Source organism: Gobio gobio (genome assembly GCF_949357685.1).
Source record: "Gobio gobio genome assembly, chromosome: 21".
Taxonomy (NCBI): domain Eukaryota; kingdom Metazoa; phylum Chordata; class Actinopteri; order Cypriniformes; family Gobionidae; genus Gobio; species Gobio gobio.
In genome coordinates, this window is record NC_137117.1 from 24464267 (window position 1) to 24488194 (window position 23928).

The 23928-nt window shown below is 37.6% G+C and overlaps 2 protein-coding genes across 5 annotated transcripts in view; one reads left to right on the top strand and one right to left on the bottom strand.

Moving 5' to 3' along the window:
• The first annotated feature begins 1895 nt into the window (after positions 1 to 1895).
• ctdsp2 (CTD (carboxy-terminal domain, RNA polymerase II, polypeptide A) small phosphatase 2) lies at positions 1896 to 13370 on the top strand. The gene is made up of 7 exons (XM_079802544.1): positions 1896 to 2571; positions 7264 to 7415; positions 7649 to 7750; positions 7924 to 7980; positions 9058 to 9150; positions 9327 to 9512; positions 11910 to 13370. The coding sequence occupies exons 1-7, from the start codon at positions 2511 to 2513 to the stop codon at positions 12033 to 12035; spliced, it is 777 nt and encodes a 258-aa protein (XP_079658670.1). The 5' UTR covers positions 1896 to 2510; the 3' UTR covers positions 12036 to 13370.
• A 382-nt stretch (positions 13371 to 13752) lies between these two features.
• Positions 13753 to 23928, bottom strand: part of nckap5l (NCK-associated protein 5-like) — a 34018-nt gene continuing 23842 nt past the window's right edge. For all 4 annotated transcript variants that reach the window (XM_079802547.1, XM_079802545.1, XM_079802548.1 and 1 more), the window contains exons 7-12: positions 20706 to 23875; positions 18570 to 18705; positions 18400 to 18475; positions 17834 to 18133; positions 17562 to 17710; positions 13753 to 15864 (exon numbers count right to left, since the gene is read on the bottom strand). In XM_079802547.1, coding sequence (XP_079658673.1) covers positions 15613 to 15864; positions 17562 to 17710; positions 17834 to 18133; positions 18400 to 18475; positions 18570 to 18705; positions 20706 to 23875 — 4083 coding nt within the window. In that variant the 3' untranslated portion in view covers positions 13753 to 15612. The remainder of the gene's footprint in view (positions 15865 to 17561; positions 17711 to 17833; positions 18134 to 18399; positions 18476 to 18569; positions 18706 to 20705; positions 23876 to 23928) is intronic.

The window sequence follows — 23928 nt, forward strand, 5'->3', positions numbered from 1 at the left end:
ATGAACTTTTTGCAGGCAGGTACAACTCCATGATGTTACTCTACAGATCCACAAAGTTTCGCTCTTTCCGTATATTGTTGTAAATGTAAATTATGAGAAATGGAGCGAGTAATGGAAATATCATGTTTATGCCTTTCTCCTACGAAAACAAATTACACAAAAGAACAATAATTACTTGAATCATTAGAATTTGCCTGTGAAAGGCCTCCGTCAAAGCTTTCTATGATTACTTCCACCATATGAGTGACTAATAATTTTTTCAACCAGCTTATTTGCTGACTTTATTTAAATATTAAGTCATTTCAAAGAGTGCCAGCATCTCGACTCTTGTTAAATCAAGATAGAGCTTCATTAACTGTATTTCTATCTCTCAGCTTTGACCTCTGTGGAATGCTTAGTCGACAGGACAGACAAGGGGCACTGTTTACAGCAAGGAAGTGCGTTAAAGTTTCTGTAATACATAAAAGCTAATTATGGTGCTATTAATGATGCCGAATTGAAAAAGCTTCTTTTACCATAAAAGCAAATTTTAGTGTCTTCTTTATTTCCTTCTGTAAAAGTATTAGTTTGATATTGTGATGCAATGTAAACCCAAGGGCTCTTTGGTGATCCCATGCCTGCCATTGCAGAGTTGCAAAAAACACCCTTTCAAAAGCAGAACATGTTTTGGAACTCTCCGGCTTACTCTTATTTTAGTCACATATCTGACATCTGCACAACTTCCACATTTCTGCAAACAGTTCTTGTTTATGTCTTGGTTTTGTGGTATAGAATTGGTCCCGTTTGGGAATAGAATAGATTTCCAACATAGGAGTTCTGGGCAGCACTCAGGCTGGTAAAAAGTCTGTGGCTCTTTTATCACTTACCATTCTCTACCTCTGTTTCCTTGATTGAAAGGGAATAGTTTGAAAACATGCACTGCAATAATGGCGCCTCGACTAATAAACAATTGTGTAACGTTCATGGAAATTATTTATTGCAGTAAATGCAGCTGCACGTTTGGTTGTTGTTGTTGTTGTTTTTTTGGACATAATTAGTTGCATCATTAAATTAGCACCTAAATGGGTTGTGCTAGGCATCATACAGGGCAATTAGGGTGGGTCAAAATTAATTAAACTTTCATAGTTTAGAAATGTATCTTTTTTTCACACAGCAGTCAATGGCAGCTTTACAATGATGCCCTGGCCAACTACGTTTCAAATCATGACATACTGTTGTCAAAGCATCAAGTTGTTATCTAATCTAAATGTTTAATGATCTGATTAATGAAAAGATTTTAGTATCGTCATACTTCATAACCTCATGCTGGAATCAAAACGACACTTGCATTCATTTGAGTAATTAAAAACAGCATTCAGCACTCAATTTATTTGTATTATTCAAAACAACTTTGATTTAATTAATGATTTGATTGTGCTCTAGCTTATTTATTAATACACTAAAATTACACTTGTTAGACTAATGCTTATTATTTTTATTAAATTATTTAATAATCAATTTTAGCAGAATCCCCAGGTTGCTCAAGTTGTGAACTAATAATAGTAGCAAATATTATGATTTGATCCATTTATAGCTATAATTAATCATCATCATCATCATTATCATCATCATCATCATCACAATTGCAGTGATGAAGAGGCGGAGGATCAGGAAAATGATTAGGTGGATTAGGTGTGATGCGTTTTGAAAACATGACCATTTTTTCCAGATATTACTAATTCAGTCGCATCACATATTTCCTTTGCAATTTCCTCATTATTAAATTAGCATTCCAGCACTGTAATTTAGATTTAATAGGACTACAGCTTCTGAATACTGATGATTTGCGACAAAACCAGCACTGGAATGTTTTCGGTGTGGAGTGTGCAGAACAGAAGAATGCTTCAGCTACTCCCACTTCCTGGTGATCCAATCCGAGGCGACCAGCTGTTTCAAGGCGCCCCTCCGAGTCCGTCCAAAGGAAAACAATACACGGAAAAACATAAAAATCATCAGTTAATGGCTATTTTCGCTTCTTGTCTTCTTAAATTATACACCGGAGCGAATTGGTCGTGTCTTTTTTTAAAATTCTGTTTTGGATCTACCCCAGTTACGGGGTTGTTTATCTGTAGTAAGGGGAACTTGAAACCGTCCTTGCCCCATGTCCTCGGTTGTTTTTCTTCTTTCGCCTGGATTCTCCATGTTGTTGGAGAAAAAGTGAGGGCTTTACCTAGACTAGAGGGGGCTATGGATAAATATACGAGCGATAAAGTAAACCGAGACGCGAAGCCTAGAAAATAGCAGATAAGATAAAACAAAAACAAAGTGCCATGCCCCTCCCATGTGGAAGAGAATAGAAGGCGGGAATAAATAAATATCAACATAATTTGTCGCCTTAGGTTTGAGATATTTTGGTGCGGACGGAAATAATTCATTTCAAGCCTCGATAGCTTTTAATGCCACTAAATGCGGGCCGACTGTTCGTCGCTGGAAAAGGTTGGTTGGACGTTGGTTGGCTGTGCGTTTGTTAGATGGAAAGTTCTATCATCACTCAAGTGCAGAGAGAGGATTCTCGGTTGTCTTCGAAAACAGGTAGGCGACGCACTGTCACATGCTAACGTTATATGGAGATGTTTCAGCGCTGCTGTCAACTCTAACTATCGCTATTATCGCGCCACTGTTCGGTGTGCGATTCGAACATGTTCGATGCTCGCGCTGTGACAGTTATTTGTCATATTAAGCTGATTGACATGTCACAGTCGCGAGCGGAATTCGTTAAGTTCCGACCGTTGAAACTTAACGAATTCCGCTCCGAACAGCCAAATGTAAATAAGCTCAATATCACATTTTAGGACATATAAGCGCTTTGTTAGTATACTGAAGATAAATCTCAGCGTAACTTAATTTTTATTATTTACATGCTTTGCTGTTGCAGTCAGGCTTTGCTGAATGTTTACGTAATATGATCAGTTTTTAAAAGGATTTTAGACGACCTGCAGAAATCTGACATGTTTTTCTCTCTGTATATTTTTTTATCATTATTTTATTTGGATACGTTAATGTATTTTAATAAACCATTGTTTTCTATTTATTTATTATTTGCTTATTTAAATATTAATTTACTGATGGTTTCGTTACACAATAGATGCAATTCTGGTGTTTGGCCGTTTTTAAAACGTGTAACCAATGTTAATTCGCGTTTCGTGTTGTTTCCTCTTCTGTGGACGTCGTTTCATCGCTTGGTTAATGGATAATTTGAGTGACATGTTGTTCTAACGTTGTGCAGAATATGTTTCAAAAACATTTTCTGTTTGATCGACTTACCTACACACGCGCATCTCACACTCGTACTGAAGTAAAACTGTACAAAATATCGAGTTGAAATGTGAAAAACATCGGCCTAATGGAGAGCGCAAGGTGCCGCGCTGGAATGCACAACACACCCCTCAGCACACGCCCTCCATCTGCCGCGCGACGCTACCATTACACACGTTTAAACCTTAACGGTTAATGAAGGCCTTATCTAGATCTTTAACGAGTAAAGGCCACAGGGTTGTGCGGAAAACAACCATTAAGCGGAAAGTAACCATTTTGTAACCCCTTACTTACTACCCTGTGGGCCAGTCTATCTCCTCTCGGTGTTTTGACCAGTGTTTATCTTGTGTCTTGTCAAAATGCGCAGAGCTGTGCGCTTATTTTAGATCTGACGCAAATACGATATAAACATAACTCGTTCTAGTATGACCATACTTAACTGGTGTCAATTTGGCTGTTATTACAGATGTTTACGATCCTTGTAGTAGTGAATTGCGAGCAGCCATAATGTTGGGAAAATAGCCAAGCCAAGTCTGCACAAAATCCTTGAAGACCCATTGAACTCAGTTTGTACTCGCTGGCATCAAGTGTCCAGTGTGACCTTTTTTTCCTTGTTTTTTTTGTGTGTGTGTGTGTGTGTGGCCATAATAGCAAAGGTTCTCAGGAATTATGGTGCTCAGGATGTGGACATATAGTGCAAATGTAAGCCAAATTAATATAAAACGGTTAAACAAATTTACAAATATAATTTAAAACCTATGTGCCAGTTAGTTTCTAAGACATAATCTTTGTATTCATGGTAGTTTCATTTCTTTATAAAAAAAAAATTATAATAATTTTATAACATTTTGTGCAAATATTTTGATTCAATGTCAAGTGGTTTAACCAAGTAAAAAGCACTGCATGTTTTCTTTTCACCTTTTGCATACACATAAGTGTACTCGTCTTAAAAAAAAACATTTTCAAAGATTTTTTTGCAAGGTAAAAAATAGAATACGTTTTTGAGTCATGAATATCAAAAAGGTGCTTAAAAATCGTCTAAAGTTTGTTTTTAACAAACCAAATGGCTGCAATTCACAGCCATCAGGCTCTAAAGGGGTCCTCTGTTTTATGACATGACAACAAAATGGCTTCCTGCTCGTTGTTATGCCACACTGACTTTAATTTGTCTGTTAGACGTTTTTCTAATATTAATTATAATAATTTTATGAGAAATAATAATACATATGTATGCTTAATTTTAAGATTTTTTTTTTTTTAAAGAAACTGTTTTCTGTTTTACAATCTCCAGTTACACTACCTAGACATTTTTACCTTAATCCCCCACGGTAAAATATCAAAATTCATTTTGATTCAGAAAACATGAAAATGTCATAAAAGCCATGTATTCAAGCCTTTTCTGTATTAATTGCATTTCTTAAAAAGTATTTTTGAATAACAATAGATCTGTACAAAAACATGAGTGTCATCATTGACCCGTCAAACAGATGCCAAATGCAAAGAATGTTTTTGATGTTTATGTAAAGTTTTGTGTGTGTATATATATATATATATATATATATATATATATATATATATATATATATATATATATATATATATATATATATATATATATATATATATATATATATATATATATATATATATATATATATATATATATATATTTGTTATAGTACCTTGTGGAATTTGATTAAATGACTTTGTTGAATATATTGCATTAACAGTATTCAAATCAAGCAAGGACTCCGGTTTAGAAATGTATAATGTAGTAGACTATGTCTTAACTTGTCATTAGCTGAGTATCCAGCTATGGTTTAGTTGATGTACATCATAACGAAGTAAAAAAAAAAATGCAATGATAAACAATACTTAGTTGAAATACAATGGTCAGCCAATATGGATGTTTTTCAACAACCAATACTGAGGCTGATATCAGGGTGACTGACAGGTGATGTAATGCCAATATAGGCGTAATATAATTGAACCGAAAATTTGCACCATCCAAAGGCATAATCTCAAAATGACCACATATTTTATTAACCTGATCGTATTTGCGGTCTGTCACTATTAAGTCACTATATACGCACTGTATGTGCTCTAAGAGCTCAGTGAATTCTTATTTCGAGCGTTCTTCTTCCTTTTTAAAATTAGGAACACTATTTTGATATACTTAAGTGCATTAGAAATGTGTTCAGTTTAGGCCAGTGCTCAGGCAGCAATGTGAATGCCTGAAAAATCGCTTCCATATGTATTGGTAATTCGTTATGTCTAAAATCGGTTCATTGTAGACCAAATCTAAGACATTTTGTCTAAGAAAAAACTGCTGCTGTTATGCCAGTGTTAGATACATGCAACACAACACAGCAAAATAATTCTAAGTTAGATGGTCTAATTATAAATATCAAGAACATGTTATTGTTTTCTTAACAGATTCCTTGGACTCCAGTTACACACAATCCACTGAAACTCAAATCTATGCTTGCCATTTAATTCGCCTTGGAGAACTTTATTATCTAGGAAAAATAGATGACAAATCACAGAGGATGAAATTAGCAACTTCTAGATTTTTAGCAGTTTTCTTTTGTTTGTCTGCCTTTTGGGAAGTCAATAAAAAAAACCGCACTCTCGTTTGTTTAGATCTGAGCAGAAATGCAATAGCTAGAAACACTGACCCTTTAAAAGCTTCTAGCAGAACCTTTGACAGTCCTTAACAAAACACTCCTTCCACTCCACTCACAAAGCTTTACAATATGGCTCGATCTGCATGTGACAAATGTTTTCAAGAAAGTGCATTTGAATTCATGGATACATTTTCCTTGTACTCCATTTCCTGAGTCCTTTTGTTAAGCAGGGCGTTATCAGAGAGTGTACAGATGGGCAAATACAGCACAGAGTAAATGATGACGAAGGAGGCCATTTTCTCTCATCCTCCCTCTGCTGTACATGCTGCTCGTATGTTACATAAGATGATTCCTATGGCTACATAAGTCCCATAGGAAGAGGTGCCTGGGATCAGCCCCTGCTCACATTATGGTCAATTCCTTCTGCTGAGAAAAAAAAAAAAAAAGATTACTAGGACTGAAGTTACATCACCATAGGAATAAAAAAAAGAAAAGAAAAACAGATTCTAATCACTGCATGGCGTACTTTCATGTTACAAGAGCTTTTATGCCCATTTTTTCGTTTTTGCTTCTTGGGAATCTCACCAGGCATGTCTGAACAAAATCATGTTCCTCTTACATGCAAGTATTTGCCAGCAAAACTATGCAGAAGCCCACTAAATATGCAAGGAGCCCCTTTGTAATGCACAACAAAGCCCGCTACCGACGTTGTGTTACAAAACGTAGCTCTTATTTCTGTGGATAGGAGTTACGTCTGTGGCGTTTGCACTTCGAGGGCTTGTTATAGCCAGACTCTGCTGTGATGAAATGGCAGGAGTGGTGTGTGTGTATGGTTTGCTCTGAAGGTACAGCTGAAATGTGTGGGCTTTCCCGCCCTCTGAAATTATATAACATATACCAGCCGTGGCCAGCAGTCTCATTTAAAACAGATTTTCTGTTTCTGTGCAACGTGTGCCATCTCTGGAGAGGGGCGGCTGAGCATTTGGTCATTTTGATGTTGATAGGCGCCGCATTTACTGACGAAAACATACAATTCATGCCAGTGCTCTGAATTATTTAAAAGATCCATCAAGCCTCAGTGGCGTATTCGATGCAAATGTATCTAGCTGATGGGTGAATGTGAATTTAAGTTTTGTTTGTCATCTATTGAAGACTAAAGTGGTTAATTGAAAATATTAATATTTACTAATGCACTCTGGGTGTGGTTTGACAGCACTTAATGGAATTCAAGTGGGGTTGTTTATAAACCACGCAACAAGAGCCTTTTTATGCTATGTTTCTAAATACCAGCTAATATATGCAAATTATGCATTTAAAAAATGGTTTTATTGTTTTCAAACAGATCAGGTGAATAAAAACTCGCCTCAGAAACCTGGAAGTCGGAATATCTTCAAAAAGCTCATCTGTTGCTTTCGAGCTCAAGATGCCCAACTGCCAACGTCACCTACCCATGATGCCTTGCTAGCACCCGAGGACAATGGGACCATTGCCAAAGTAAGAACCTATTATTTTTATATGTAAATTATTCAATTAATACCAATTCATATTCAATAAAAATAATATTGCACCACATATATTTGGGTAGATTAATACAAAATATGAAATATAAAAACTAATTATAATCTGGATGTGTAAAATTAAATGTACTGTACTTTTCGTGTGTGCGTGTGTGAATCAAATATACATTTTTCTTGGTGTTGTTGACCCTCTGTGTTCTGGCCTCACAGATACCAGGAGAGTGTCTGCTGCCAGCAGTGATCTCTCAGGACCAAGGGAAGATCTGTGTGGTCATAGATCTGGACGAAACACTGGTGCATAGCTCTTTTAAGGTACACCCAGTAACACTGATTGATATTGTAAATGTAGCATTTTAAGGAAATACTATGTAACTGAACATTTCAGAATAGATTCATACATGAAATGCAATCTGTTCGATAACTATACCATTTGCATGTAAACAACAGGGTTAATAACTGTTTCCATATCCACATTGTTTTTGTAGCCAATAAGCAATGCAGATTTCATTGTGCCTGTGGAGATTGAGGGGACCACACACCAGGTGAGATCTGATAAATGTTTGTGTATGTGAGAAACACCAGTAATCCCCTGCCAGTGCGCATTGACTTGAAGCGTGCAGGGCATCTGCTCGAGGAAACAGTGGAGATGTTGTTCTGTATTCAAAAGTGAATGATGAGCACCATCTGCTGGACTGATGTAAGAACAACACTTCAGCAGTGGAGGAGGATTGTGACGTCATGTTGTGTACAACCACAGGAGACAATATTTGCCCATTTGATTTTGTTTTTGTTTTACTCCCAAAATAGTGATAAAAAGCAACCAGAATACTTCTGTTTTTAAAATGTGTAGATTGAACTCGTATTAAAATATTCCCTAAACCTTTGTTGTTCTTGCCCACTTTTCACAGAAAATCTGCATTTGGCCTCTGCCTGGTTCAAGTAATCCAGGATAGGTTAGTTCCCACTAGTACAGCCTATTCTTGGTTACTTGTTTCAGGAGGAGGTTACGAGCAACAGCACTAGAAGAGCCTTAGTGCACAACACAACATTTTGTGATTTACAGAATTTTTTAAGTATTTTAAGACTCTGGTTTCACAGACAGGGCTTAGATTAAGCCAGGATTAGGCCTTAGTTCGTTTAAATGGTAAATGGACTGCATTTATATAGCACTTTTTTAACAGACCAATGGGCTTCCAAAGTGCTTTACACATTGCCTCACATTCACCCATTCACACACCGACGGCGGTGTCAAGCCATGCAAGGCGCCATCCAGCTCATCGGGAGCAGCTGGGGTTAGGTGTCTTGCTCATGGACACCTCGACACTTGGTCAGGTGGAACCGGGATCGAACCACCAACCTTCCAGTTTGTAGACAACCTACATGAACCACTGAGCCACTGCCGCAATTAGGACATATAAGTATAGATTTTTAAAATGTGCCTTAGAAAAAAACATTACTGGTGTGCATCTTGAGACAAAACAATTGCATTGACATATTTGAAGTTGCTTTCAGTTAAAACAACTCAAACATGCACACCTTGTCTGTGAAACTGGGGGTTAATTTAAATGATGCATTAAAATACATTAGTCTCATATACAACAAACTCATCTGTGTTTTAGGTGTATGTGTTGAAGAGGCCATACGTGGATGAGTTTCTCCAGAGGATGGGAGAACTGTTTGAATGTGTTCTGTTCACTGCCAGCCTTGCTAAGGTATCAAAACGTGTATGACATTTCATGTTTCTTTAGGAAAATGGTAGAAATGCCTTACTAGATGCTGGTTAGTTAGTGTTATAGAGTTATGCCCTTGTAGTGTCAGATTTATTTTCTCCTCCAGTATCACATTTCCTTAACCCATCCCTCCTTCTCCACATTCATGGCTCTGGTAGTATGCAGACCCCGTGACCGACCTGCTGGATCAGTGTGGCGTGTTCCGGACGCGGCTGTTCCGTGAATCTTGTGTGTTCTATCAAGGCTGCTATGTTAAAGACCTGAGTCGCCTCGGCCGGGAGCTCCACAAAACCCTGATCCTGGACAACTCCCCTGCCTCCTACATCTTCCACCCTGAGAATGCTGTGGGTTTCACTGTCCTGCTGCTTTTAGCTTTTTGTTAAACCCTGCCCTGCAGATTCTCCCTATTTATTTCACTGTATTTGACACATACAGTGGAGTCCAAAGTCTCAGATATATGTATGTATATGATAGTGTTTCTTCTATCTATACGTATACAGTTTTGGTCAGAGTTATTGGCACCCCTGGTAAATATGATCAACGATGGCTGTAAAAAATAAATCTGCATTGTTTATCCTTTTGATTTATAATTCAAAAAAATATCAAAAACCTAACCTTTCATTGAAGTAAAAGAATTGAAAGTGAGGGGTAAATCACATTATGAAATAAATACTTTTCTCCAAAACACATTGGCCAGAATTATTGGCACCCTTTTATGAAATACATTTTGCAACCTCCTTTTGCCAAGATAACAGCTCTGAGTCTTCTCCTGTAATGCCTGATGAGTTTGGAGAACACATGACAAGAGATCAGAGACCATTCCTTCATACAGAATCTCTCCAGATCCTTCAGATTCCCAGATCCATGTTGGTGCTTCTTCTCTTCAGTTCAGCCCCTCATTTTCTATAGGGTTCAGGTCAGGGAACTGGGATGGCAAAAGCTTCATTTTGTGCATATTTGTGTGTTGATTTTGATGTTTGTTTTGGACCGTTGTCCTGATGGAAGATCCAACCACGGCCCATTATAAGATTTCTAGCAGAGGCGGTCAGGTTTTGATTTTTATCTGTTGGTATTTGCTAGAATCCATCATGCCATGTATCTGAATAAGATGTCCAGGACCTCCAGCAAAATAATAGGCCCACAAAATTAAAGAATCAGCAGTATATTTAACTGTGGACATGCGGTACGTTTTATCCCTGTCTGGGGGGTTTGCTGCAAAAAAGCTCTTTTAATAATTTCATCTGACCACAGAACCAGGTCCCTTTTAAATTTCCAGTCGTGTCTGACAACTGAATATGCTGGAGTTTATTTCTGGAGGAGCAAAAAGGATTTTTCTTGAATCTCTCCCAAACAACATGTGGTGATGTAGGGGTTTTTTGATTTTTATTTGATTTTGTTTAGGCTTTCTGACCCTAAAACTCAACTAATCTCTGCGATTCTCCATCTGTGATCCTTGGAGAGTCTTTGTCCACTCAAACGTTCCTCCTCACCGTGCATTAGGACGATATCGACACGCGTCCTCTTCCAGGCAGATCCGTAACATCTTTAGTTGATTGGAACTTCTAAATTATTGCCCTAATGGTGGAAATGGGAATTTTCAATGCTTTAGCTATTTTCTTACACTTTCTATTTTGTGAAGCTTAACAATCTTTTGCTTCACATCAGAACTATATTCTGTGGTTTTAGGTTTTATTGTGATGAATGATTAAGGGAATTTGGCCTTTGTGTTTCCTCATATTTATACTCCTGTGAAACAAGAAGTCATTGCTAGACAATTTCATGTTCTTAGTCACCCTGGTGTGCCAAAAAAATTAAATATTAATAGGAATATACTTCAGAGATATTTTACTCATAAAACATTCTAGGGGTGCCAATAATTGTGGCCAACGTGTTTTGGAGAAAAACATGCATTTCATAATGTGATTTTTCCCCCGACTTTCTATTCTTTTAATTCAATGAAAGGTTAGGTTTTTGAGAATTTTTTGAATGATCGATCAAAAGGATAAACAATGCAGATTTATTTTTTCAGCCATCTTTGATCATTTTTACCATTGGTGCCAATAATTCTGACCAAAACTGTATGTGGATGGATGGATGAAATACTATATACATTTATACATATTTATATAAAGAAGGTTATACTTTTATTTAGCAAGAATGCATTAAATTGTTCAAAAATAACAGTAAAGACAGTTACGAAGTATTTCTAAAGGAAAACAATTAAACAAAAAAAGTTTAAATATATTAAAATAGAAATCAGTTTGATTTAAATGTATAACTCAGCAGATATGAATTTGAGATTGTAATAGTAGTTCAGTATTACTGTTTTTGACAGTATCTTTGATCAAATAAATGCTGCATTGGTAAACATACATTTTTCAAAAACAAAATAAAAAATTACTGATCCCAAACATTTGAACAATAGTGTATATAGGCAATCTATTATATAGAAACAAATAAGTATTCTATTAAAAAAAAATTATCTTTAATTACAAAATATATGTATTTTATACATTATCAAACATGTAAACAAATTATATTGCCTTTTATCAAAATTTTCCATGCCGTCTTAGACTTTTGGACCCCACTGTATATTACAAAATATTTTTGTTCCACCGACTGAAATATGTTCATTTAATTTACTAAATGCACTGACTAATATTTAAATAATCCCAAAATGATTATATTACTTAAACCCAGTAAGCTATAGGCATATAATAACCTGTGTGTGCCTTTAACAGGTTCCTGTACTCTCCTGGTTTGATGATTCAGAGGACACGGAGCTGCTTCACCTCATCCCAGTATTTGAAGAGTTAAGTCAGGCTGATGATGTCTACAGCAGACTCGAACAACTCAGGGGTCCATAATCCCTACACTGCCAGACCAGGGCAAAGCTCCATGTTGTGTAGCACTGACTGCCAATCACACACAAGCGGCTCATATGACAGTAGACTCCGCCTTCTGACCTGAAAACAAACACGAAAGCTCATAATTCTGCTCGGCACAAAGTATGTGCGGTTATGCTACACGGTTTGAGGGACTTTAAACAGTTTGTGATTATAAATATTGTGGTCAGAGGCCAGCTTAGTCTCAGTCATTGAGCTTGCCTTTTGCAATAACAATTTACAGATTTTATATTCCTTTTTTACTTTTCTATATTTTTTTTGTTATTTTGTTGTTGGTTTTTTTTACGTTTATAATGACATCCTTTGGGAGATTAAGCAGTTTGCAGGGTCTAATCGAGTCATCAGTAATCCGCAACAGTGAAGCTGAAGTCACTGTATTTTGTTATACAGCTCAGCACATAAAGCACAATAAACTTTCAGGCCAGTCTCTCTATGCAAGTTCTCCCTGAACTCAACCTCACACTTTTTTAATCTTCAGCATTCGCAATCACTTTAAAGGAAAACTAGTGTTGCTAATGTATTCCAGACTCCAGCGAAATGCCACAGAAATTGAGAAATGGCACATATGGAATACACATTGTTTTATCCAACATGCTATGCATAGTTTTTCCATAAATGCAAATGTGACACCAAGCACCCATGCATGTTTGTTTCTCATAAGTCTTATTACTTTACACAAGGCCTTGCTTAAACTGCAGTTTCTACTGTCGTTGAGGTGCGTTAACATGGCATTAAAATACCTGTATTTAACACTGTTTCATGTGAATTACAACTACATACCTTCCTGTATTCATCTTAAAGTGGCCTTATCTCTATCTGCTTCAAGTGTACTTGATGGGGGTTTTATTATACGCGAGGAGCAGAATTAACACAACAGAATGAACCAAAGAGATTTATCTTGTTCGGTTAGTGTCCTTCTCTCTGCTGTATTTATGCAGACAATTACTTGTGCTGTCATTTATGTGTATATTTGGTTGAACTTGAAAAATGTCCATCTTTGTTTGATACATCTTTGAACTTGAAAATGTCCATCTTTGATCTGTTGATGCAGACCAGATGCTCCACCTCTGTACTTCACCTTATATTATTTAAACATGATCATGTTTATATTACAAGTTGTTTTTACTGTAGTACAAATATTCAAAATGGCCATGTTTTTTTTTAATAAACACAGTGTTCGAAGGGCAGATTATTGCCTTTTGGTTCAAAGATTTGCCCTGATAAGTTCTATGTTGACATATTTTTGACTTTTGTATTGCCGACAATAAATTTGTTTTTCTGTGCAACATTATGTAATTGTTTTGTCTCATTGAGCCTTTTTGAGCTATATATATATATATATATATATATTCTGTACAGCGCTATATATATATATATATATATATTTAAATATATATATTTAAATATATATATATATATAGCGCTGTACAGAATTCAAACATGTAAATAGCATTAAAACATCCACTTTTGAATTATAAAACACCACAAAACAAGCATTCAAATTCTTTAAAAAAATATATACTAAATAGAGCATCTCATAAATTTCCAATCAAATTAAATTGTTGCCATCATCTGACAAGCAAGTCGTACATCCTCCTTTTGACCACTAGGGGCGCCAGAATCTCAGTATAGGAAAATATGCGTCACATTCTGTAAAAAATATACCACAAAAAAACGTACTTAAAAAGGTTTTTATTGAGTTGAGTTTTATTGAGTGATGGCAATTGCTTAGAAAGGAGATTATGAAAACACATTTATGGCTTTTGCAGGACAAAGTGAAAACAAAAATCAGATAGCACCTTATATAAACATTTTACAGATATATTAACAACTTCATCATAAATTCTTTTGTAAACATACCAAACTAATATAAAATATTCCTGACAATTACAACAAAGTAAATAACAAAAGGTTATAACGGCAGGCAAATTGGAGAACTACGATAGTAACACAAACTACTTATAAAAATAAAAAATAAAAAAAAGATTTTTGTGACAAATCAAGAGAGTAACATGCGTATAAGATTGAGGATGACTACAAAGTTAATTTATCTCTACAAAAATTTTTACACAGGCCTGGAAAGACTGTCGGATGACAAAGTATATATGCTTGGGAATGTTTTTAATTACGGTAGTCTTTTTGTTGTGGTCGCTTCATAAAAAATAGCTATTGAGGTGATTGGAAAGGATTTGGGTTGTACTACTTATCTACTAACCTATGGCTTTTTGAGCAACCACTTGAAAATGGAACGTTTTTTGCCTGTAATCCATTACACAGGATTAGCAGTCAAATGCATGCAATGCACCTTAACTTGAATTGCACCAAAATGCTGAAGAAATACGATGGGTTCGTGGGCGGAGAAAAAAAAAACCCTGACCATATCCCAAAGAAAACCCCTTTTGCTGAGTAATCAACATGAAACCTGGCTCACAGGAGGGTAATTTCTAACAGCTGTGGAAAGATGCGCAAGGCAGAGTCAACATAAAGAGTAAAGAAATCATCAGCCACCTTTTCAAAATTCACAAGGAATGATTATTTTTCTCTCATGTCTAGTCAGCCAAAGCCAAACTTCTTGGGTTTAAGTTTAAGCTTTGTTAAAGTTCACCGATTCAGGGTGATCCATTAATACACAGTTTTCAGAATTAGGTCATGAGTCACAAGTTTCTTGAAATCATTGCAAAACAAAAGTAACATACACAAAAAACAAAACAAGTCATGGCCGGATCTGGAGAACAAGCTATCCTATAGACGCACAGCGAGACACATACACACAAAGTCAGGCACAGTACATGTTTGAACAGAACGTAAAAGGAGTAACCAATAAAAGGTGGTCTTGTCTTACCACACTACTCAAAGAAAATAAATAAATAAACGTAAATAATAAATCACCGTGGAACACTGTAGCTCTGTCTTATATAGATCGCATTTACTGTATGTTGCTGCTACAAGGGTTTTTTTCTTTAAACACAATGAATCAAAACTCTACGGCTGATGCAAGTTTTACACGGATGCGTTTTTTTTTCTGTTTTCTTTTTTTTTTCATGAAATATGCATATTAAATTAATTGAAAATCACATATATTAACATTCACTTTCCAATAACTTTACACAAATGTTACCAAAGAGAGTGTGCACTGATGTTGCGTGAGAACCAGAACATTCTGTGAGATTAAAAACTGGAAGACTGTCGCGATGAGCTTGGATTCATCCTTGAAACGTAAATTGAACAACAATGAGTTGAACGTCACTACTTTTGCTACCACTTGAAACAGAGAACACGAATGAGATGATAGAGTTGTTATAATGGGCTAAAATGACACCACCACAAACACATTGTAAAAGTCCTTCTTTCCAACCATCAGGATAGAAACGTGGGTATTTCGTGTATGGAGGGGTAACATGTGGCATGAGCTTTTCTTGGTCCAAAAAAATGGGTTATCCCGTAAATATCCTTCCTCGAAAAATATTTGAAGTGTCACGAGAATCGGGGTTACAAAAAGGTTGGTACCTGGTTATCATTCAGTCCCTCTGAAACCACTTCAGCCTTGACTACCACACGAGGACAGGCTGTCGTAGAGGGAATCGCTCAGGGACTCGGGGGTCTCGAGGACCTGGGGATGGCTCGGAGACAGGCCCTCATCAGGTCTCTCTCTCACCAACTCCAAACCAGTGTCCCTAACCATCTCCGGGTTTGCAGGAATACGGCTTTTGCCTCTACGTGCCTGTCCGGGTTGAGGAAGACTTCTCGGGTCTCCTTCACGGCTGGCTACGGAATCACTAGTCTTGTTGCGCTGCAGGGAAAAACAAGCCCAAAAATGCACAGTGAACAACAATGGAAAGTACAACCACAAATCAAGAAAAGTTGGGACATTTTGTAAAATGCAATAAAATATGTGATTTGTTCACTCTCTTTCAACTTTCTTTTACTGACAAAAGTACAAAGAAAAGATTTCCAATGTTTTCACTGAACAGCTTAAATTGTATTTTGATGGCTGCAACACCCTCCAAAAACGTTGGGATAGAGGCATGTTTACCATAGTGTCACATCATCTTTCCTTTTAATGACACTTTTTAATAGTTTGGGAATTGAAGACACTAATTTTTGAAATTTTGCAAGTGGATTTTTGCCCAATCTCGCCTTATTCAAGACAGCTGCTCAACAGTCCACGGTCGCCATTGTCTGATACTCCTTTTCATGACGGGCCACACATTTTCAGTAGGAGACAGATCTGGACTGCAGGCAGACCAGTCAACACAACACAATGTGGTGTGGAGTGTCTAAGAAATCATTCAGTTGTAGCACGTTCTGAATGAGTATGAAAAATGGATATTAATTTTGAGAGTTGCTAGATTGTTATATCGTAACCATTTTTAAAGATTAACTTTGCGGGAACATTAGATGATGGCAAAGTTACATCTAAATGTAAGAAAGCAAACACGCCGCTGAACTTTACTGTGTATACTAAAAGAAATGCATTACCGTACAAAAGTTTGGGGTCATCTGACGCACTAAATTGGTCAAACGTGACATTTATAATGTTACAAAAGAATATTTGGAACTTTATAATCCAAAGAATCCTGAAAAACTGGATCACGACTTTGATAAAAATATTAAGCAGTACAACCGTTTTCAACATTGATAATAAGAAATGTTTCTTGAGCACCAAATCAACATATTAGAATGATTTCTGAAGGATCATGTGACACTGAAGACTGGAGAAATTATGCAGAAAATTTAGCTTTACCATCACAGAAACATTTTAAAAATATATAAAAATAGAAAAGGGGTGTCATAATATATCGCAATACAAAACTGCAACAATATATATCATGGATAGTGACAATATATATTGTGTATATTTCATCCAAAATGAAAATGACTGTGGAAGGAAAATTAAGTTTAAAGAGTTTTAGTGTCAGAACTACATTAAACTACTATATATAATGTTGAATATAATGTATAATAATGCAATAGGGGAATATTTATGGGTCCTGATAATGCCAAATGTCTTATTTCACCAGTAAAAAGTGGTCTACATTATTTTTAAATATATTTAGTCAGTGACAGAGTGCATATTTGTCTAAAATAATTCTAAAAAGCTTCAGAATCATGAATATTTTTAATCTGGTGTCACCATTATCCTGTGCATTGGGTTACCAGCACCAAATCCACACTTATTCATTTCCACCCCCAATGTAATACCAAATTTAGCATTTAAATTTTTTTGTTAACCTTAATATTGTATCGTGAGTTCAGCATCTCGATATGTTTTGAATCGTGAAGAGGGTCTCGTTACACCCCTAGTAGTAATATTTCACAATACGTTTAATCAAATAAATGCAGCCTTGGAGATCATAACTTATTTCAAAAATATTTTAAAAATCTTACCGATCCCAAACTTTTGAACATTTGTAATAAAACACGGACTTGGATTGGATTGTTGTAATAGTCTTGTTGGGTGAAACTAGGATCTAAAGTGATGCTCACCCTCTTAAATGAACTCTTATGACTCACTGGCTCCACTCCGTCACCAACGGCAAGATAAACCTCAGACGGTTCGGCAGATGCTTTGAGGTTTGGGAAAGTCCAGTTCTTTGTGGGGCCCGTTTTCATAGGTGCTCCACAGATATCGGTGCCTGAAAAGATCAATCAAAGCTGAGAAATGGAGGGCGAAAAACACCCCCTGGAATTCTTCCTGTAATTACTGTAAAAACTCCCATAATTGATTAACCTTAAATGACAGCTAAAGTATTATATACCATCATGAACGATGTTTCCAATCTGGCTGGATGGAATCTTGTTTTCCAATGTACTGGTGTGATGGTCCATATCCTGACCCCCCATATAATCCTCTTCTAAACATGACAACTCTCTCTCCAAAGTCCAGGCCTTATGGGACATTTTCATCCCTGAGCCATGTTTTCCCTGGAGATGAGAAGGGTCACACTCCCCGTGGGCCTTCCCTTTGGGAATGCTTTTGCAACCAGCATTTGCACTATAGTCAGGAAGAGGGAAGGTGCCAATGCCACTATCAAGGGTGTGAGTAGAGATTCCAGATCCTAAAAAAGAGGAATTTTAATATTATTAAATATTATGCATGCATGTAGGTAGGTAGGTAGGAATGACAAAGGATCACCCTAAACATTACAATAATGCTTGCAACACTTCCATGACTCGCATATGGAAGCCACAGAAATTCAGACGCACCTAGATTATTCATCACCAGTGACAGGTTAAAACCCGTTTTTGTCGCTACATGCTAACCAAATTCCTGCCTCTGGAAACATTGAAAGCCATGATGTCATGCATTGTAATCATGCCTTACCTGCAAAATGTTCATGATGAATCGTCTCTGCCAGGTTCTCATCTGATGTGACATCTTTACTCAGTAACGCAGAAACCTGTGAAAAATGTATAGTCAAGGTAACATTAAAAGTACTATTGACTACTTTCAAAACAACAATGTGCATTATATTCATGAATATCACTTTTTACCTTTTCCATGTCATCACTGCTTCTTGTCTGACTTGCAATGCCAACACTCTGGTGACTGAATACAGGTCTGGATTTACAGTCAAACGAGAGACGTCGATGTGCCATACTGATGCTACCAGTGTCCTTTCCATCAACCCTTACAGAAGAATCAGAATAAAATGTATGTGAAAATACTATTCATTGTTTGTCATATGTTTGTCACATTCCAGTCTGTTCCTCAGAAAAGCATATGGTCATAGAATACTTGGAATACAGCAGCTACTTTTATGATAATCATCTCTCTCTCTCTTTATTAAGCAATATGCAGTTGCCTAGCCACTATGACAGCTGACTCACAAGTCATATTCAAATAAGGTCTCAAAACACATTTTCTCACCTTACTCATTCATCAGTTATTTCAATTAACCTTAATTACCTTCAAACCTGCACCACAACTATGTACTTAAAGGTTAAGTTCACATGGAATTCATGTTGTCTTTGACTTGTGGGTTGCTTTAATGATTCATGCATGAAAAGAAAATGTCTTCAAATAAATTTTTTTGTGAAATTGCCTGCTTGAAATGTGTACTTACTTATGCCATCCTTAAAATAGTTACTGTAACACAGGGGTGTCCAAACTTTTTTAAAAGGGGGCCAGATTCAATGTTGTGGACACACCCGGGGGCCGGTTCCTTTCCTTTCTTTCTTTCTTTTTCTTTCTTTCTTTCTTTCTTTCTTTCTTTCTTTCTTTCTTTCTTTCTTTCTTTCTTTCTTTCTTTCTTTCTTTCTTTCTTTCTTTCTTTCTTTCTTTCTTTCTTTCTTTCTTTCTTTCTTTCTTTCTATCTATCTATCTATCTATCTATCTATCTATCTATCTGTCAACACGTTTTGTTTCTTGGAAACATTACAGATTTGACAAAAGCTTGAGCTGACAGTAGAGTAACTTTAGGATAGGACACAGATGTAAATGTATAGATATTTAACAATTTCTGTAAAACTTTTTGGTTGATGAAAGTTTTAATGGGTGCTTTATTTAGATCACCACAGGTAAAACCACACTGCAAAAAATGCTTTTCTTACTCAGTATTTCTGTCTTTTTTCCAGTCCAAATATAAAAAAAATCTTAAATCAAGATGCTTTTTCTAAGGAAAATGACATACAATAATTTTTCTTGATTTCTGTTTTGGGACAGAAACAAGAATGCAAACAGAAACAAGACTATTTTTCTTACCCAATTGGCAGATATTTGTTTTAAGCAAAAACTTACTTCAATTTCATTTTATTTTCCAGAAAACAAGAAAAAATATCTTATGTCACTTAACTTAAATGCATCTTGATTTAAGTTTTTTTTTTTAGATATATTTAGGCTAGAAACAAGACAAAAATACTAAGTAAGAGCATGTTTTGCAGTGCACACAAGGCAAAAAGAAAAAAATATTAGAATACTAGAATGGCTTTATGGTACTTAGTCTATAAACATATTTACAAATGCACAAAACTGCAAGTTTCTGACAAAAAATAGTCTGCAATTTGGCCTTTATTGCTCATTTAATACATGTCTACATTAAAAATGAAATAAAATTAGATATTAACCTACTTTTCTGACAAATTACCACCGTTACAGTTAGTGTTACCACAGTAAATCCATGATAAATGGTGGTGAATTGTTGTTTAAAAAGTATTTTAACTGAATCGGCTCAGTGTTTCTTCTGATTTGTACATTACTGTTTTTGATTAGCGCTGTTTCAACTGCCTTTAAACTAAATCAAAATCACAGAGATTTGCAGCTTGTACCGGAGATCTCTGCGCTGAACTTGAACATTTCTCACGGGATGTTTAGTGGTCGCGTGATTGAAACACTCAGCAAGTAAACACATTTGTTCAGAGTCAGAGCTCGCGAGTTGCGCTGTGCACAAGTAGCACTGTTTTGTTCCGCTTTGGCGCGTTAATGTTTCCCTGGCCTAAAGTCTAGTACTGCCACCTTATGTTGACATTGTGAAACTGCATGATTTGTAAATTATGCATGGCGGGCCACATATAATATATTTTAATAGACACGCTGCGGGCCGTTTGAAATTCATCCCTGGGCCTCATTTGGCCCGCGGGCCGGACTTTGGACACCCCTGCTGTAACAACTATAAGTTGTTTTGTACTTACCGGTTTAGCAGTTGCTGCATGAAGTTGTCAGATGGCACTCCTCTGTACATCACAGATAGCTGACCTTGGGCTTGGTCCATCACAACCTCACAGGAATGTCCCTTTCCTTGTCGGTCCAAGGCCACTCCATTCACATAAGCCCGTTCTTCTTCAAGAGCTTTATGCAAGCCCTCTGCCTTCTCAATCAGCATTGAAATGTTTAGGCTCTCACTCTCTGTTTTCTTCGCAACCCCCTTAGAATCCTTGCCCACCGAGGATATATTAAGTTTCCAATCTCTCTTATCATCTTTCAATTTCGACGTTTCTGGTTTACGGCTAAGAGCTGGAAGCTTGCTTTTTCTCAGACCAAACCAGCTGGCAATTCCATTGGAAGCCTTTTGCTTGACTTCGGTCATTTGCCCTTTATCTTGCTCTTGCAGTTTCAACATATTTTCCTCAATGCCCTTCATGACCTTCTGCTCGATAGAAGACTGTGCGCTGGGGGCAGAGTGCCTCTTTTCTTCACCGGACTCTACCGGCCTTGGTGGAGGAGGAGGAAGACTCTCTCCATAAGAAGAATTCTTCTTCTTATTGGCCCTGAGATGGCTTCTGTCCTCAGATTTGGACATGTACCTCTGAAACTCTTGATTAGGCTTCCCATCTCGGTTCATTGAGGGTGGCACAGTTTTAGTTGGTGATTTGAGTGGGATTTTATTGGGGCTGCCACTCTGGGGACCAGTGATATTTTTTGCATTATACGAAAGGCTATGGGGTGTTGTATTCTTAGCATAGCTGCGCAAAGCCTGCGCAGCCTCTAGGTTAGTAGATGGTGGATGCATCTTAGATTTTGGGCTTTCTTGCTTGGCTAAGAATGTTCTAGAGGATTCATGTTCAAGTTTGGAGACTAATGGGCTTTCTTGCTTGGCTAAGAATGTTCTAGAGGATTCATGTTCAAGTTTGGAGACTAATGTGCAAGACGGAAGAGACCTGACAGCTTGCTCAACATGCTGAAAGGCTCCTTGTTGTTTCGAAACAGCACCATCAAGATGACTTGAATGGTATGATTTATCCTCAATGGAATCTGTATTTTTAGGAAGTCTATATTCTCCGGATTTACAATCAGAGTTTCTGTCAGCAGTTTTGCTTTTATCGGTAGTTCGTGTTGGTATGCTTGCAGCAGACTGAATTTCTTTCTTCTCTGCAAGTGGAGGACAAGCGGTGTACTCCTCCGGGTTCCTCAACTTGCCAAGTGCAGCCAGTCGTTCTTTAAAAGAATGACTTGATTCACCTGAATGTCTACCAATCCCTGATTTCTTAGGAACAGGCGGTGGATCGTTCCTTTTAAAAGGTGATTCAGAGCTCTGTGAATCATTATCTACCATTTCGGTTTTCTCCTGGCTCCTGGACCTCGTGCTAATCCCACTTTGAGCCTTTTGGGATGATGACTGACTAGGCAGACTGCGATGATTGACTTGCTTATGCCACACCGGACTCTCCGAGCTGTCCTCTTGGTCTGAAGAATCAGACTCTGGTGAAATGTCCTTCTGCTTGAAACTCGTTGGTCTCTCTATACCAAACTTGGTCTGCTTTCCTTTCGCACCTTCATGAGCCGGGCTGGAATTTTGAAGAGATGAGCTCACTTCTCCAAGCAGCTGGGATACATCGGTTTTGGAGATATCTGAGACGTTTTCGTAGTGTGGAATTTTCTGAGGGGTTTTTTGAACATTAGAACTTTGTATAGGCTTGGCTACTCGGCATGTTTTAGGGATACCACAGCCAAGTTCTTTTGGCAATGGTGCAGGAACGTCGTCAGGTTGGGGTGGAGAAGTCGGAGCAGAGTGTGACTCCGATTTAAAAGGGGGCAGTTGTCTTTGCCTCTCTGTCGTGGTGGCTTTTCGAGTGGCTACGGGCGAATTGTGCACCTCATAGTTGTTGCTCCGGCAAGGAATCTTCGAGCTACGAGTCAACTGAGGACTGAGACGAGGTGGAGCAGGTCCTGCAGTACGTTCTCCAATAGTGGGTATTTTAAGGAACTTGAGCAGTTTAGAGGGCGAGGCCTTGACCTCTCTAAGGCAGGAAACTTGATTCGGGCTGACCGTAACTTTCGATCTAATGGACTGAGAGTCAGATGGGGTGTCTTTCACAGGGACAGAGATATCATCCAGTACTTTTGAGGCAGTGTGATTCTCATTGGGAGAAAATAACAGACCTTTGTGAACTGCTTCAATGCTGTCCATCTCACAGTGTGTATTTTGCAAATTGTCTTTAAGTCCAAGAGTAGGCAGCTTTGAGGTGGCTATGCTGGCTCGACAGACACAGTCAGCGTCTTCTTTCGTTGTGAATTCTTCTTTCTCGAGTCTTTGTGGCGCTACAGCGTTTAAGTGCTTCAAGTCAGAGTCCAGCAGTGCCACATCAATTGTGCTATCATCACAAATCGTCTCATTGCAGGTGCTGCTGCTTGACCTGTTGGACTGAGACTCAAGCAGAAGGTCAGATAACCTATTCTTGTCTCTTGTTTCTACAGATACATGATCTGAGACTCCTCTGGGCTGATCTCTTTCTGAAATGGTCAATCTCGAGTATGATTCAGGGGCTTCTAATGGGTGGGGATCGTTCGGTGGGTTAAGACCTAGGTCCGCAGAAAGAATGGACATATCTCCAGATGCCCTATTTACAAACAGTTCACTTGTACCTGTGGCAGGTTTCACGAGACTCTGCATTTCCATGTTCTCTTGGAAATCGGGCCGAGCCAAATTGAGGTTATCGATGGTAATGGGGGATGAAGTGCAACAATTGTGGCTACTCTTGGCTAAGCTGCCTGAATCTTTATTGGACAGCATCAAGCATGTGCTACAACTACCACACTTTACATTGCTGTGCTCTCCTCCATTCAAATGCTGATGTGTGCAAACATCTGGACAGGAATGGGAACAATGTGCTTTGGGTGCATTGCACCTGGATGAATTGTCTCTGCAGGCTAATACAGCCTCCTTAGAGGCAAGAGCCTGGCTATAGTCACAGATCGAGGGAATGCCAGAGGAACGATGGTACCGAAGCGGATCTGTTTCTTCAAGCTTGCGGAGGACTTCCAAAATGTGTGCTTTTTTCTTCAAGAATGGGGACATGGCCTCCATGGACGAGGATGAGCCTTGGGTCTCAGGTATGCTATTTTGTGCACATTCGCTGTTGCCCTGTGGAACCAAATTATAAGGATGAGGAAAATTTGTCATACAAGACAGATTCA